Genomic DNA, 13565 nt, shown 5'->3' on the forward strand with positions numbered 1-13565 from the left:
GAACCCGTAATGGGCTTTCTAAAAGAGGCTCTCTTAGTGTCCAAGGGACAGAAAGAGCAAAAAAAAAAAAAAGTTATAACTGCTCAATTTGATACACATTTTTTAGCAACATGTTAGGGACTATGTATATTTTATACAGCAGGAAATTAATAGTGATGCTTGTTTCTAAATACAGATGTAATTTGATGATAAAGGAGGTAGCTTTAAATTAATTATGACTAAGTTCTGTGCGATTGCTTAAGGGTATCAAATGTGTACGAAAAAGTGGGTTATCTGAAAGTCAAGGACTTCCTGTATGTAGATGAATTAATAACAAATTAGAGCATTACTGCCAAATCTATTATTCGCTGTAGATCCTATGCTGAAAAAAAAGCACTATTACCTAATCCATAGACAAAACTATATAAAATTTGGGTGAACGTTTCCAGACAACAAATTTTAATATAAAAACTTATTGGTCACTTTTTCGAGATTGAAGTAGGGCCACCTCACCGTAAACATTATACATCAGTACAATGCATTCTCGCACAGTTAAATTATATATTTGATTACATTATCAGGTTTGAGTGGGGAGAATGATTGGGATGGCTACCTAAAACTTAAAATGCATTGTCGACGGACTTCAGTGTGTCATTAAGTTTTAGTCTTTATCATGGAGGGATTTGAAATGAATGAAATTTCAGTAAGATTTGAGGGCATGATACAAAGCAAGTTAAATAAAAATGTTTAGTTTAAAAATATCTAGGACGTAATCGAATATTCCATTAAGAAGGACATGTTTATGCAAAATATGCATTGCTTCTCTTGTGGTTTAACTATCAAGGATAGTTTGCTATTGTTTTACTATATGGCATTTATGATGTGACAAAGATGTCGCAGATAATTTTATGGCAGGAGAAATTGGAAAACAAGTAGCGGCCAATTTCAGACAGGACTGAAAAAGCAGCAGAGCGTCATAATCTGAATTTCAGCCATATTTCAAAGAATGTGTGTTGATCATGAACTAGGAGTTGGACATTCAAGAGTTACTGCTCTCAACCACCGTTTTATCTAGGGCAGGAATCGCAAACTCAAGCATAGCATAGGGCCAGCAAGTATTTATTATTATTCGGGAAAACCAAAGCATACTGTAAACTAAAAATGCCCCTTTTGTTGCTAGACCTTTATAACTTACGTAAACAGAATTTTTAATTTTTTCTGTTTTAATACCCTCAACATGTTAGAAACATTGGTTTTTAGAAAAGGAATGAAGGCTGCTGACCGCCAGTTTACGACCCCTGATCTAGGACATCAAGAAAGGTCTTGTACAAAATGTGAGTTAGGTCCCAAAAGTTAGCAAAAGTAAAGTATTTTTTCTCGTAAGTTAGAGTTTAAGAGAAATATGTTTATTAAAGCAATCAATGATTAACTAATAGTCAATCAAAAGTATTGCACGTTAATATTAATTTTTTCTTCGCTGCTGAACTTCATTAAACGAGAACGTTTTCTTTATGGCAAAATGTCATCTGAACTCGACCTCAATTATCAGCAACATCTTGATTTCTGTCGGCGTTCTTTCATAAAATCTGATATATTCAAATTTACTAGCATTTGCTTAAGAGATCTTTATATGTTTAACCTTTTATAGATTAAATTTTCAATATTCTAAAATCCATGAACAAATACGAGACAATACGTATGCTTGCTTGAATAAAAAAAAATATCTAGTGACGTTGTTTGCACTTAAAAGTTGTGACTTTAGTACGAGGATGTTTCCAATTTTCGAACTATGTTATAGCAAAACCGTACTGTAGGAGTGCAGTGTTGTACGAGGGATACCTGTATTTATATACATCAATATATATATATATGTATAATATGTATACACAAAATACAATGAGGCGTATGAATTAGATCTACGTTTTATGCATTATTTCGAAGATTGTTTAATACGTTAATGCATCATGCATCAATTTTATTGTTTAATTTCATTTAAAGGAATTATAAGGGAAATATGCTCAATTTCGCTTTTGCTTTAGTGCTTAGGGCACACTTCCTTGCCATTTAACTTATACATTTTTTTTAACTTTGCCCTGTGGGCACTAGGAGGGCTTCTTTTTTGCAAGTCCATTATGGATTCGGCCAGGCCCACATTGGCTCGGCCGGTGGTGAGGGGCGGGCCCGACATCCGGACGGACCACCCCAAAAAATACCTGGAGATTTTTCGACCCGTCCGGATTCCCCAGAGCGCTAGGCTTTCACCTTGACCACTCGACCATCCAGCCTGTAGCAGGAAAAGACTATTGTAAATTGAACTTTGATCGGGAGGAATGTCGTGTGGGGGTGTGCACTTTAAGCACTATAACCTGCACACCAACCAATCAACACAGTACGTTGCGACTTGTGAGGTATTTGAGTATTCTTCCGTTGCAGCGTAAGTTACCTTCGGTCGTTTTATAGTTTAAAACTTTATAGCAGGCCTGGCCAAGCCGTGGCCCATCACGTTAAATTGTGTGGCCTCGCTAAGCGATATTACATATCTATTAAAATTTTTGTTTCTCGTTATGTGTATACCAAAACAATTAAATAAATGAAAATTTGCATATGTCATTGTTATAATGCGCAAGTGCGAGTACGAACTCTTGGTATAACAATAAAATCTTATTCCTTTTGTATTTGTTTTACTTTTTTAAAAGCATGTTTGCGTAAATTGTGGCCCGTAATGTTACACGTGATGAAAGTGGCCCGCGAAACAATTGGTTGGCCAGGTCTGCTTTATAGCGTCGAAAAGTGAATTATGGCGAAAAAAAGCATCAAACTACATTCATTCATTCCATGTTTATTGACTGTAAGATAATTTACAATTCCCTGTACCTGCCAGAAGCACAACCAGGGAGAAAACGTACAATTGAAATAGTTTACAATAAGTACTGTACATTGACGAGTACAGATGCAAGAGTGGAAAATCACAAAAAAATGAAAGTACAGTATCCGCGCGTCAGCTTGAAGCCCGGAGAGGACGTACAGTACACAAGAGAACAGGAGGGCGGTGCTTATGCCCGAAGTGGGAGATTTATCCCAGCCTGAGAGGGAGAGGCCTAGGGTTAACCAAAACCCCTTCAGAGGTATTGAAGGGAGGGGAAGGACAATTGGCCCGTACCCAAAAGCTCGTTAGGTAAGTCAATTAGCTTCTCCCAGGAGAAGTTTGCAGTTGGTCATTACAGTTTTCTTTGCTATGTTTTTAAAAATACGATAAATTTCCCGGTTCTTCCAAATATCGTGTAGGCCACATGGCCAAGTGATGTTTATCTCGCTCAGGAGAAGACAAAGTTCATTCCTTTCACTGCTGGTTATTGGACAATCGTAAAAATAGAGGCTTGTGTCATCCTTGACCATACAGATTGGGCAGTTCTCGTTGGTGCGGTCTGTGAATCGGGCGAGATAACTCACGAACTTTCCATGGTTGCTCAAGAATTGCGATGTGAAGTGATTAGGAGTGTACCAGTCGATTTTTAGGATTTGATTGATGTCGGGTATAAACCGATAAGTGATATGATTATTATATTCATTCCAGCGTAACTGCCAATTGTTGATGGCCTCCTCCCAAAGGAGTCTTTTCAGGGTGCCCTTGCTAATTCTGTTATATTCAATAGTAATGGTGTTGTCTAAGGCTGCTTCTTTTGCAAGGGCATCTGCCTGCTCGTTTCCCCTCGTTCCCTGGTGAGAGCGCACCCAGCTGATCTGAATACGATTAGGGGAGGTGTCTATTTTGTTCCTTATGTTCACAGCAAGTGGATGTAGCTTGTCAGAATAGATAATATTGAGGGCCGAGTGTGAGTCTGTGAAGATATCGATTTCTAAGTTGTTGTAGGTGTTATCTGTTCAGTCCAGGGCCTTGCAGATTGCCAGGAGCTCGGCCTGGAAAACGTTGCAGTTATTGTGCAGCTGTGTTTTTGATGGTGGATTTCTTGATTATCATCATATGCCACGAAGGCACATCCTATTCCACCTTCGATGCCAGAGCCATCTGTATAAATTATAATTCTAGCCGCCCTCTGGTGGTCAGGGTTGCAAGAAGTGTTTGCATAGCTGTAGATGGTGTCACAGTAGGGGTGGTCTTTTTCCAGGTCCTCTGTTTTGAAGATGGTACTGCCAATTTGGATATCTTCGCCCATTTTTGCTTGCTGCATCTTACATTTTCGTGTGATGTCAATGTCGATGGGCATTTTGCGTGCAATAACTTGTATGCTGTAGTTACTAGTAGTCCGATAAGCCTTCGTAAGCGGCATTAGAGCACGTCGCTGCGCGGACACCAATTTTCTCTTCGGGTGAACCTTTGAGGCCGCCCAGCCCCAAGTGCCACACCCGTATTTGATGATAGGAGTAAAAATACTGTCCTAAATAGTTGAAAGGGCCGCAGAAGAGAGGCCCCAATCTCTCCTGGCCACCTGGGCGAACGCCTGAAAGATCAAGCCAGTACGGCTTGTAACATGCTTTATGTGAGCATCCCACGAAAGTCTGTGGTCCATCACTATGCCAAGGTACTTAAGAGTCTTCTCTACTTTGATGGTGTTCCTGTTCATTTTAAGGACCGGTGTTCTTAGGTAGAGGTTGCCCTTTCTCGGTTTATTGTAGACTATTGTCTTAATTTTGTTGGCATTAAAAGACAGTTTATGTTCGGAGCCCCATGTACTTATAAGATGTAACAGGCGATTGCCCTTGGTCTCAAGGTCTGCCCGAGACCTGCCCCCGACAAGCATGAGCACGTCGTCTGCATAAGCAGTACTTGAATCTTGACTGAAGTGCTCCCTCAGAAATGCGTCAAACATTATATTCCAAAGCAGAGGTCTGCAGACAGCCTCTTGTTGTTGTTTTCTGGACCTCGAGGTTTCCACACTGAAAGACGGCCTTCCTGTCCCTGAAGTAGTCCAATAGCAATTTAAGCAGATTGCAGGGGCAATCGATTTTACGCAGCTGCTGTGTCACTAGGGGCCACTAGGCACTGTCAAATGCCTTGGAAATATCCAGGCTGACCCCTAGGACGTATTTGTTATCTTGTAAAAGCTGCTGAATGTCTTGAACAGTATAATAAATTGCGTCTTCAGCAGATTTCTGTCGTCGAAATCCGTACTCAGACGTACTCGATACGTATCGCTCAGACAGTGATTGTGCTCCACGTGCTGCCACTCCAGACGAAATTTGATAAGTTTCTCTAAAATCTTCCCCAGGATTGGGAGGAGGGAGATGGGTCGAATGTCAGTTGTTGAATTGGCCTTGGGAACGGGGACCACACGGGCTCTTTTCCAAGTCTTCGGGAAAATGGCATGCTGGAAACAGCAGTTGTATAGATGTAAAAATGTGATGGAATAATGCCCCATAACCTTACCACAATGTCTGTGTTGATTTCATCAACACCGGGCGCCTTGCGTCTCCCAAGAGTTAGGATGGCCTTGTTAATCTCCCCTTCGGAAGAGGGCGGAGTGTCAATAGTGTCTGCCAGTCTGTTCCTGTCAGCACGAATCACGCCCTGCCATTCGGTGTCTGTTTCAGGGTCATCTGCAGGGCAAAAAGAGTCCAGGTGACAAAGCATGGTCTGGGCAATATTCAAAGGTGTGTTGCTATTGTTGTTGTCAGTCAAAATCTTGACTTTACGTAGCCTACCCATACACGTTTTTGTGACATACCCCCAGGGATCCCTGGATGTAATTGTGCAGAACTCGTGCCATTTGCGTAGTTTTTCTGCTTTAATGGTTTGTTTGTAAGCTCGAAGGCTACTGAGATAAGCCTCCTTATGAATGTGGTGGTCACTGGCATTTCTATGTCTCTGGAATATGCGCCTTACTTTATTGGTCTTTTTCCGCAGAATACCGATCTCCTGAGTCCACCAGGGGGTTCTTCTTCTCCCAATGCTCTTCTTGGGAATGTAGGTATCCAAGCTTTGCGTATAATCTCAAGATTATAATCAATTTGAGTTCTTGTCTCGTTTTGTTCAGGGGAGTAGATAAGGTTGGTCTCCAAGAATTCTTTTATACAGGCCCAGTTAGCTCTTATAGGATCATATTTTCTCCTGGGAGTATTCTCAATAAAGTGTGCCCATCTTTGGGGCAGATGTCAAAAGTAATGTAAGCGTGGTCGCTCAGAGACTCCTCAGGGAGCACTCTCCAGTTGAGGATTCTGTTATAAAAACCAGAGCTGCAAGTAGACACATCTATCCAAGAGTGTCCTCATGAGGATTGGAGAGGGTGACATAGAGTTATTAAGAAGAAGGAGGTTATTTCGATGAAGAAACTCCTCGAAGAGCCCTCCAAGTCCGTCCAGATCTTCGCCACCCCAAGCCGGGGAATGAGCATTAATGTCCCCCACGATTAAGTGAGTGCCGTTAAAGGCGTCTATTGTGTCCTGAAGGTTCTGAAGATAGCTCTCGCTGTCAACTCCTCCTGGGAAGTAGATGTTTAGGATGACGATTCTTTCATCATTTAGGTCTATTTCAGTAGCAACAATATGTTCGTTGCTGTGCTTAGCGTGGTGCATAACAGTTAAGTTCGTGTTGGGCACCAGGGTAATGGCCCACGGGTCTTGGCAGGCTCCACTTAGAATGGGGCAAAACGTTGGCAGGCACGCAGGGTGTACCTGCGCGGCAATAGGGCTCCTGTAGGAGCACAAGATCATACTTGGTAAGTTGATCGGAGATGAGTAAGGTAGTGGAGATGCATCTCTGTGCATTGTTCTGCAGTATACGTAAATTTGTGCTAGTGTTATTCATAGTCGGTTCGTGCAGTTATATTTGATTTGGCCCGTTGGAATAGAGGACATCTGGAGTCCCTCGCATTGTGCTTACTATTTTTTGTTTTGTCCGCCTGGCAATTACAGCAAGTTGGTTCCTCCGCTCTGTTTGGGCAATCACGAAAGGGGTGATCCCCCGTGCACTGGCTGCACGTATGTTTGTCCTCTGGGCATTCCTTGACCACATGCCCATACCGGCAACATTTGAAACACTGCAGGACCGAGAAAAAATCCGCGATCCTGCAGCGCGTCCAGTTTAGCATCAAACTACAGTATTATCTGGGACTGCAGTGCAATATACTGTGTGGAAATACACTTCAAAAAAGCGAGATCGCAACACCGTGAAGAATGCGCATTGCCACATGCAAATTGCAGGACCGGTAGAGGTGACAACAGAGATATGCAAATGATTAACAGCTGGGGAAGTAGACCGTATCCTGGAGCTGCGCGACCTCGGTTTGTCAATGCGCGCAGTTACCAGGCCTGTTGGGCATAATGTCAGCGATGCGTGACACGATGGAAACAGGAATATCTACAAACACGCCGAAGAGGAATCGCACTGGCGCATAACAGAGCGCGCAGACTGGCAGATTCGCCGAATGGATAGTCAGGACCCCAAATGGATAGTCAGTCATGGCACGTGACATCTGAAGCCATCTGTCACTGTCAAGTGACATATCTGTGTCCACCCAAACCATTTGCAACGGATTGCATGAAGTCGGGCTGCATGCACTACAACCAGCAACCAAGGTGCCATTAATCGCTCGACACAGGGCTGCGCGCCTGGCATGGTGGGGTCGTCATCGCAACTGGATCACTGAATGATATCGGATATTGTTTACGGATAAATCCCACTTCTATCTGTGGAGAAATGACGGCCGTGAACGGATGTGGCGGTAACCCGAGAAAACACTACGTGCCAGTCATTTTCTTAGAGCATCACACCGGGTATCATGTTCGGACCTGATACTGTGACAGCGGACCTGTATGTCACACGTGGGGCCAGTGGTTCTGCCACTGGTGCAGGCCGCATCTGACACGATTTTCCAGCAAGATATTGCCCGACCGCATGTCGCACGGCAAATTCTCACCAGCCTTAGCGAAATTTATATCCTTTCCTTCGCCTCGCTGGATCTCTCCCATCGAATGCCTGCAGGATTATATATAACAGAGGGAAAGTAGTGATCGGTCAAAAAACGACTTCCCAAGATTTTTAATTTTTGGATTCGGCACCCTGAAACGTCGAGAAATGCAAAAATTCTGGCTTTTCCCGTATGTATGAATGTTTGTGTTTGGGGGCACGATTCTATTCACCCTCTTTGAAGCTTAATCCGTAGAGGGTGAAAGAGTCAAGAAAATCTTTAGCTTTGTGTAGCGTGTTTTATGTAGAGATGAGAAACAATGTGTTTTGTTATTGCTTAGGACACAATAAAGTGTTATAATTCACACACTTGGCGGTTTAACAAAGTTTACAGCACGGTTTCAGATTGCTAAAATGTGTTTTGTGTTTGACCATTATAAATTGATGATTAAATTTCTTACTTTTTAGTTTCATTGTAAAAATTTCCGGAATATTTTCCTCGAATGTCAGTTTTCTTTCTAATTTTTTTTTTTTTTTTTTTTTGGTGAGTGTTTTAAAAATGTAGAGAAAACGTAAAAATTGTTAGAACGGATTTTAGTTGTAAAGAGCTATCGTTATTATCTATATAAATAAAAATGTACTGTACATGTTCGTTTGTTCCTAATAGCTAATCTCCGAAAGTTGTTCACCGATTGCTTTGAAATTTTGACACAACGTTGAATTCGAATACGCGCGTGTTTTTATATAATATAGATGTCGAAATTCCCTCCCCCGCGGGGGAGGGACAAAATTAAGGCTTACCGTGAAGAATTGGGCTTCTATTATACTATTTTAGATGCGGTGTTTTGCGTTTTCGATTGCGTTTTAATAGGGTACGTCAAGAGAATGTACACTAAGAAGTGGATTTTTCGAAATTCCCCCCCGCGGGGAAGTGTTATACACTTATAATAGATACATTTTGAGCCACAGCATCGCGTGGCAGGTACTGCTAGTAATTGTAATAAGAATCTTCAAATTGTGATGAATAAATTCTGTTTATTCATCATACTTTTGAAAAATCTTGTTTCAATTCAATTTAGTATTTGGAAACCAAATAGCAACAACAGAATTTGACATAGCAAATTTGAAAATACACTAAGATGGCCTTTTCAACAAGCCCATCATAGGTTTTTTTTTTTTTTAACTCTTTCCGCCCTGTGAGCACTAAGAGGGCCTTTTTTAGTAGGCCCATCATAGGTTCGGCCAGGATTACAAAGAGGTGACCAGGTGGTGAGGGACAGAAACCAACATATCCAGAACAGATCACACTTAAAATTTCCTGGGTTTCCGAAATTTTCCGGATTCGTTTCCGAGTCCCCCAGAGTGGTAGCTGGCATCTTAATCAGGCTGTCCGCTCATACTAGCAGTAATATCAAAACGCTAACGTCCATTCGTGTTAATACATAATTCAAAATTTTATCATGTTGAGAAGAATGCTGAAGAATAGCATCAATTTAAAAGTCCGAAAGTTCAAAAACATGCCAACTTTCGGGAGTTTTCCAGAAAGTGTAGGAGAGTTGGCAACTTAGTGTGCGTTGAGGTAACACGTAGGCCGTAGGATCGGGATATTTTGCAAACCGTATGTGTTGCTTTTTAGGGCTTGTTTACAAGGCCGCAAACATTTTCCAACAAGCTCTACCACACACAGCTATGATATCCTAAGAGGGTCTCAGTCACGTTAACATCCTTCCTCGGCCTGAATAATCTCCAGATTTATCGCCCATCGAGCGTTTGTGCAAACAGATGGAACTCCAGTTTGGTCTTATACAAGTATAAGCGACAATTACAACATCTATGAGCAAATCAGTCTCAGGATAGCATCCAGTGGCCTGTATGCCTATATGATCCAGGTAAGAGAAAGTCCTAAAGGCACTAACTTGTTCCAATGTTGCACGAGAAATTGTCCCTTTGCTATGATATTCTAACATCTTATTACCATTGCCATTACGTTCACACTAACAAAGTTTTGTTCAGTTTCAAGTCTTTACTTACTGTCAATAAATGTATATTAATAAATTAAATGTATTCAACAATCATATATAAATTTTATTAAATTTGATAAATCATTAATTTATTGTTTATTTTATCACTAAAATAGTTCCAATACCCCATGTTATTTTATTTATTATTATTTTTTTAATTTCCACTCTGTGAGCCTCTTAGCACGTTTATTACGAGTTCAGCCAAATCCACAATGGTGAGGTCGCGTAGTGAAGGACGGGAGCCAACATATCCGGACGGATCATCACATGAAAAATTCCTGTGGCTTTTTCGACCCGTTCGGATTCCGGGTCCACCAGAGCGGTAAGCTGCCACTTTAGCCGCTCGGCCATCCAGCCGTCAAGACACGTTATTTAAATCGTGTAAAAACAAGCAGCATTACAAATAAATTATAATTCATGAAATTGATGCATTCTTTTATAATATATACATGTCTAAACATTTACAATCACTTGAATTTATATAAAATTATTGTACTTTGATATACGCGATCAATGTTTCTGGTATGTATACAGTATATTTTTGATTTAGTATTTTCAAATGAATTTTTATAAATCCCTAATAAACACAAACTAGTATATAAATAATAAGTGTTTTAATAACTTGATTAAATATTATAATTCCTCAAACATTCTCATTGTTTTTGATAACTGATAGAAATGAAAAACTAATGCTATTGATTCAATACTGCAGTTACGCGATACTGTATTTTTCCAACTCGCTTCATAGCGCTATTCGCCACTAAATCTGTACGAACTCCGCGTTTTATTGCTTTTGAAGCATAATAATTTATACATTTAATAAAATTTATTCAGTTTAATTGTTATTTTTGACAATTTTATTATAATAAATTTATTCTAATTGAAACTTTGAAATATATTTTAAGTTTTGCGTCTGTTTTTATTTTCGAAAGGTGAGAGTATAATAGCATAGGTAGAGAGTGGACAGATGTCTGGTGTTGCTGGACAGTATGACTCGAACAGGTCTACATAGGCCGCAGTTCAATCTTATCTAAGAAAGATACAGTATAATCAAGAAGACTCAAGCAACTAAAGGAGTAACAAAAATCACATGTGAGAAATGAAGAACATTGAAGAACCCATAATGGAATCTGAAACTGATCTGACAACAGAAGAACGTCAAGAACTTTTGAATGAAGAACACCAAGAAACTCGGCGAGATATGTTTGCTTCTGAAAAACAGGATTAATGCCGATATCTGTTATTAAAGATGTTTTGAAGAAGTGGGAGGATGTCAGAACAACGATCTTAGAATGGCATTCAAACCAGGTTGAGGTTAATAGGCTTAAAGATCTCTACAGTTACAATGCTATTAATTACTTCTAAAAAATCCTGAAGAAAAGAGTATTGTTATTTTTCGTCACTACCTCCCCGTGCCGGGAGTGGGTAATTTGCGCGCCTGCTGCCTTCCTTGGATGTGGTAGCCGTTTCTCAGGCTCCCTCTCCGGAATCGAACCCTGATTCCCCGTTACCTGTATCGCTTCAGATTAGCGATATGTTGACTTCCGTGGCTGGCTCCAGTGTGGGGATCTTTTATCTCGTAAACTACTGGTGAGATAATCTTAGCGATCTCATAAGGTCCTGACCACTTAGGTGCCAATTTAGCGCTGAAGTGTCGGCTAGAAGAAGAAATAGGGTGAGCTTTTAAAACAACTAATGAACCCACCTTGAATGTATCTGGCCGTCTTCGTGCATTGTAAGCCCTTCTCTGTTTCTGTTGTGCAGTTCGCACGTTGTCTCGGGCTTGTTTTCTTATCTGTTGTAATTCTGCCCATTTTTCTCTAATAGTCGTAGGGCGACTTGGATAAGCCGTTAGACGGTCCCACGGGAGTGCAATCTCTCTCCCGAGATGTAGTTTAGCTGGCGTATATTTCGTCGAATCCTGTTCTGAAGTTCGTAAGGCCAGCGCAAATTCCGATATGTGGGTGTCCCATTCTTTGTGGTTCCTTTCGATGTATGCCGCAATCATCCTACCCAAGGTGCGGTTCGTTCTTTCCGTAAAATTCGACTGAGGGTGATATGGCGTCGTCAGGATGTGCTTAATTCCGGTGCGGTTACAAACTTCCGCTAGGAGGTGAGATATGAATTGGGGTCCGTTATCGGATACTAAGATTTTTGGCATGCCATACCTGCAAAAGTATTCTTTATACATACAATTTACCACATTTTCCGCGGTAATCTTCCGCAGGGGAAAAATCTCCACCCACTTACTGAAATAATCCACCATAACAAGAAGATACTGATTACCTTTGTTGGACTTGGGATAGGGTCCCATAATGTCTACGCCTACCTTTTCCCCTGGTTCCGTTATCTCGGGGACTTGCATTAGTCCGGCCGTTTTCTTCTGGTCGAACTTCGTTATCTGGCATGTATGGCATCCTAGTACATATTCTTTTATGTCCTTTCTCATTCCAGGCCAATAGCAACGTTGTTGTATTTTTTTCGTAGTCTTTCGTACACCTAAGTGGCCAGCAGTGGGATGATTGTGTAGTTCTTGTAATACATCCTCTCGTAAGTTGTACGGAATTACTGGTCTGTAACCTCCAGTGTCATCTGTTTTCCGGCTATAATATAAAACATCATTTACTAGCCGGTAATGGGATGACTTACCTACTATTTCTGCTGACATGGCTGGGTCATTTGGTAAGTTCCCAGTCGCTAAGTAATCGTATAGTCCGCTCCACTGTGAATCAGTTCGTTGAGCGTCTATAAGGTCTTTCTCTCGTTCAAATGTTGTTACCGCTAACAATTTTGCGGTTATGTCCGAGTCGTTACTTAGTTGTGGATCTTCTAATGGACGTCTAGATAAAGCGTCTGGCAATTGATTGTCCTTTCCACTTCTATGTTGGATTTGGAAACTAAATTCCTGCAATCTTAATGCCCATCTCATTAACCTACCTGAGAGGGATGTAGAACTATTAAGCCATCGTAATGCAGAATGGTCCGTTACGACGGTGAACTTGGTTCCGTCTAAGTAGATTTTGAACTTCTCTGTAGCCCATACAATGGCTAGACATTCAAGCTCCGTGGCTGTATAGTTCCTTTCGGCTGCGTTTAAAGTACGGCTAGCGTATGCAATGACTTTCTCCTGGCAAAGCACTGCTCCCAGTCCTACCGTGCTAGCGTCTGTATATAACGTATAGGGCACACCTGGCCTAGGAAGCTGCAAAATAGGTGCAGTTATCAACTTACTTTTTAGCTTTTCAAAAGCTTGCCGGCATTCTTCCGTCCACTCCCATCGTTTCCTTTTCCGCCGTAATTGATACAATGGTTCGGCAATAGTTGCGTAGTTAGGTATGAATCTACAGTACCAGCTGCACATTCCTAAAAAGGTGCTAAGATCCTTCGTATTTCTGGGCGTCGGAAACTCTCGAACGGCCCTTACTTTTTCATCTTCCGTCGCAATGCCTTTATTGCTGACTTTAAATCCCAGGTACTGAACGTCTGGGCGGCAAAAGTTACTCTTAGCTAACTTAATGGTTAGTCCTGCAGCTGCCAATCGTTTGAGCACATTGGTCAAATGTTCGATGTGTTCTGTAAAAGTAGATGAGTATATAATAATGTCGTCTAAGTAAACTTGGCAATACTTCCCTTTTTCTTCCTTTAGGACTTTGTCCATTAGTCTTTGGAATGTTGCCGGTGCGTTTTTGAGTCCAAACGGC

The 13565-nt window shown here is 41.2% G+C and overlaps 1 protein-coding gene across 1 annotated transcript; it reads right to left on the minus strand.

Annotated features, from left to right (window-relative positions):
* Positions 1 to 5015: 5015 nt before the first annotated feature.
* Positions 5016 to 6702, minus strand: LOC136975462 (uncharacterized). Its single transcript, XM_067270523.1, has 4 exons — positions 6167 to 6702; positions 5848 to 6046; positions 5366 to 5803; positions 5016 to 5306 (listed from the first exon to the last, which is right to left on the minus strand). Exons 1-4 carry the CDS (start codon positions 6700 to 6702, stop codon positions 5016 to 5018), a joined length of 1464 nt encoding a protein of 487 aa, XP_067126624.1.
* Positions 6703 to 13565: the final 6863 nt, after the last annotated feature.

The sequence above is a fragment of the Centruroides vittatus genome, unplaced genomic scaffold (genome assembly GCF_030686945.1).
Source record: "Centruroides vittatus isolate TY-2023 unplaced genomic scaffold, ASM3068694v2 contig_371, whole genome shotgun sequence".
Lineage (NCBI taxonomy): Eukaryota > Metazoa > Arthropoda > Arachnida > Scorpiones > Buthidae > Centruroides > Centruroides vittatus.

Bases quoted from the DNA above. Each gene is read 5' to 3' on its own strand.
- LOC136975462 (XM_067270523.1), bottom strand. From the start codon at position 6,702: ATGCACAGAGATGCATCTCCACTACCTTACTCATCTCCGATCAACTTA. The intron at 5,804-5,847 runs GTATTCTGCGGA...CGCATATTCCAG, and splicing joins CTGGTGGACTCAGGAGATCG to AGACATAGAAATGCCAGTGA. The intron at 5,307-5,365 runs GTAAGGTTATGG...TGCTGTTTCCAG, and splicing joins AAATCAACACAGACATTGTG to CATGCCATTTTCCCGAAGAC.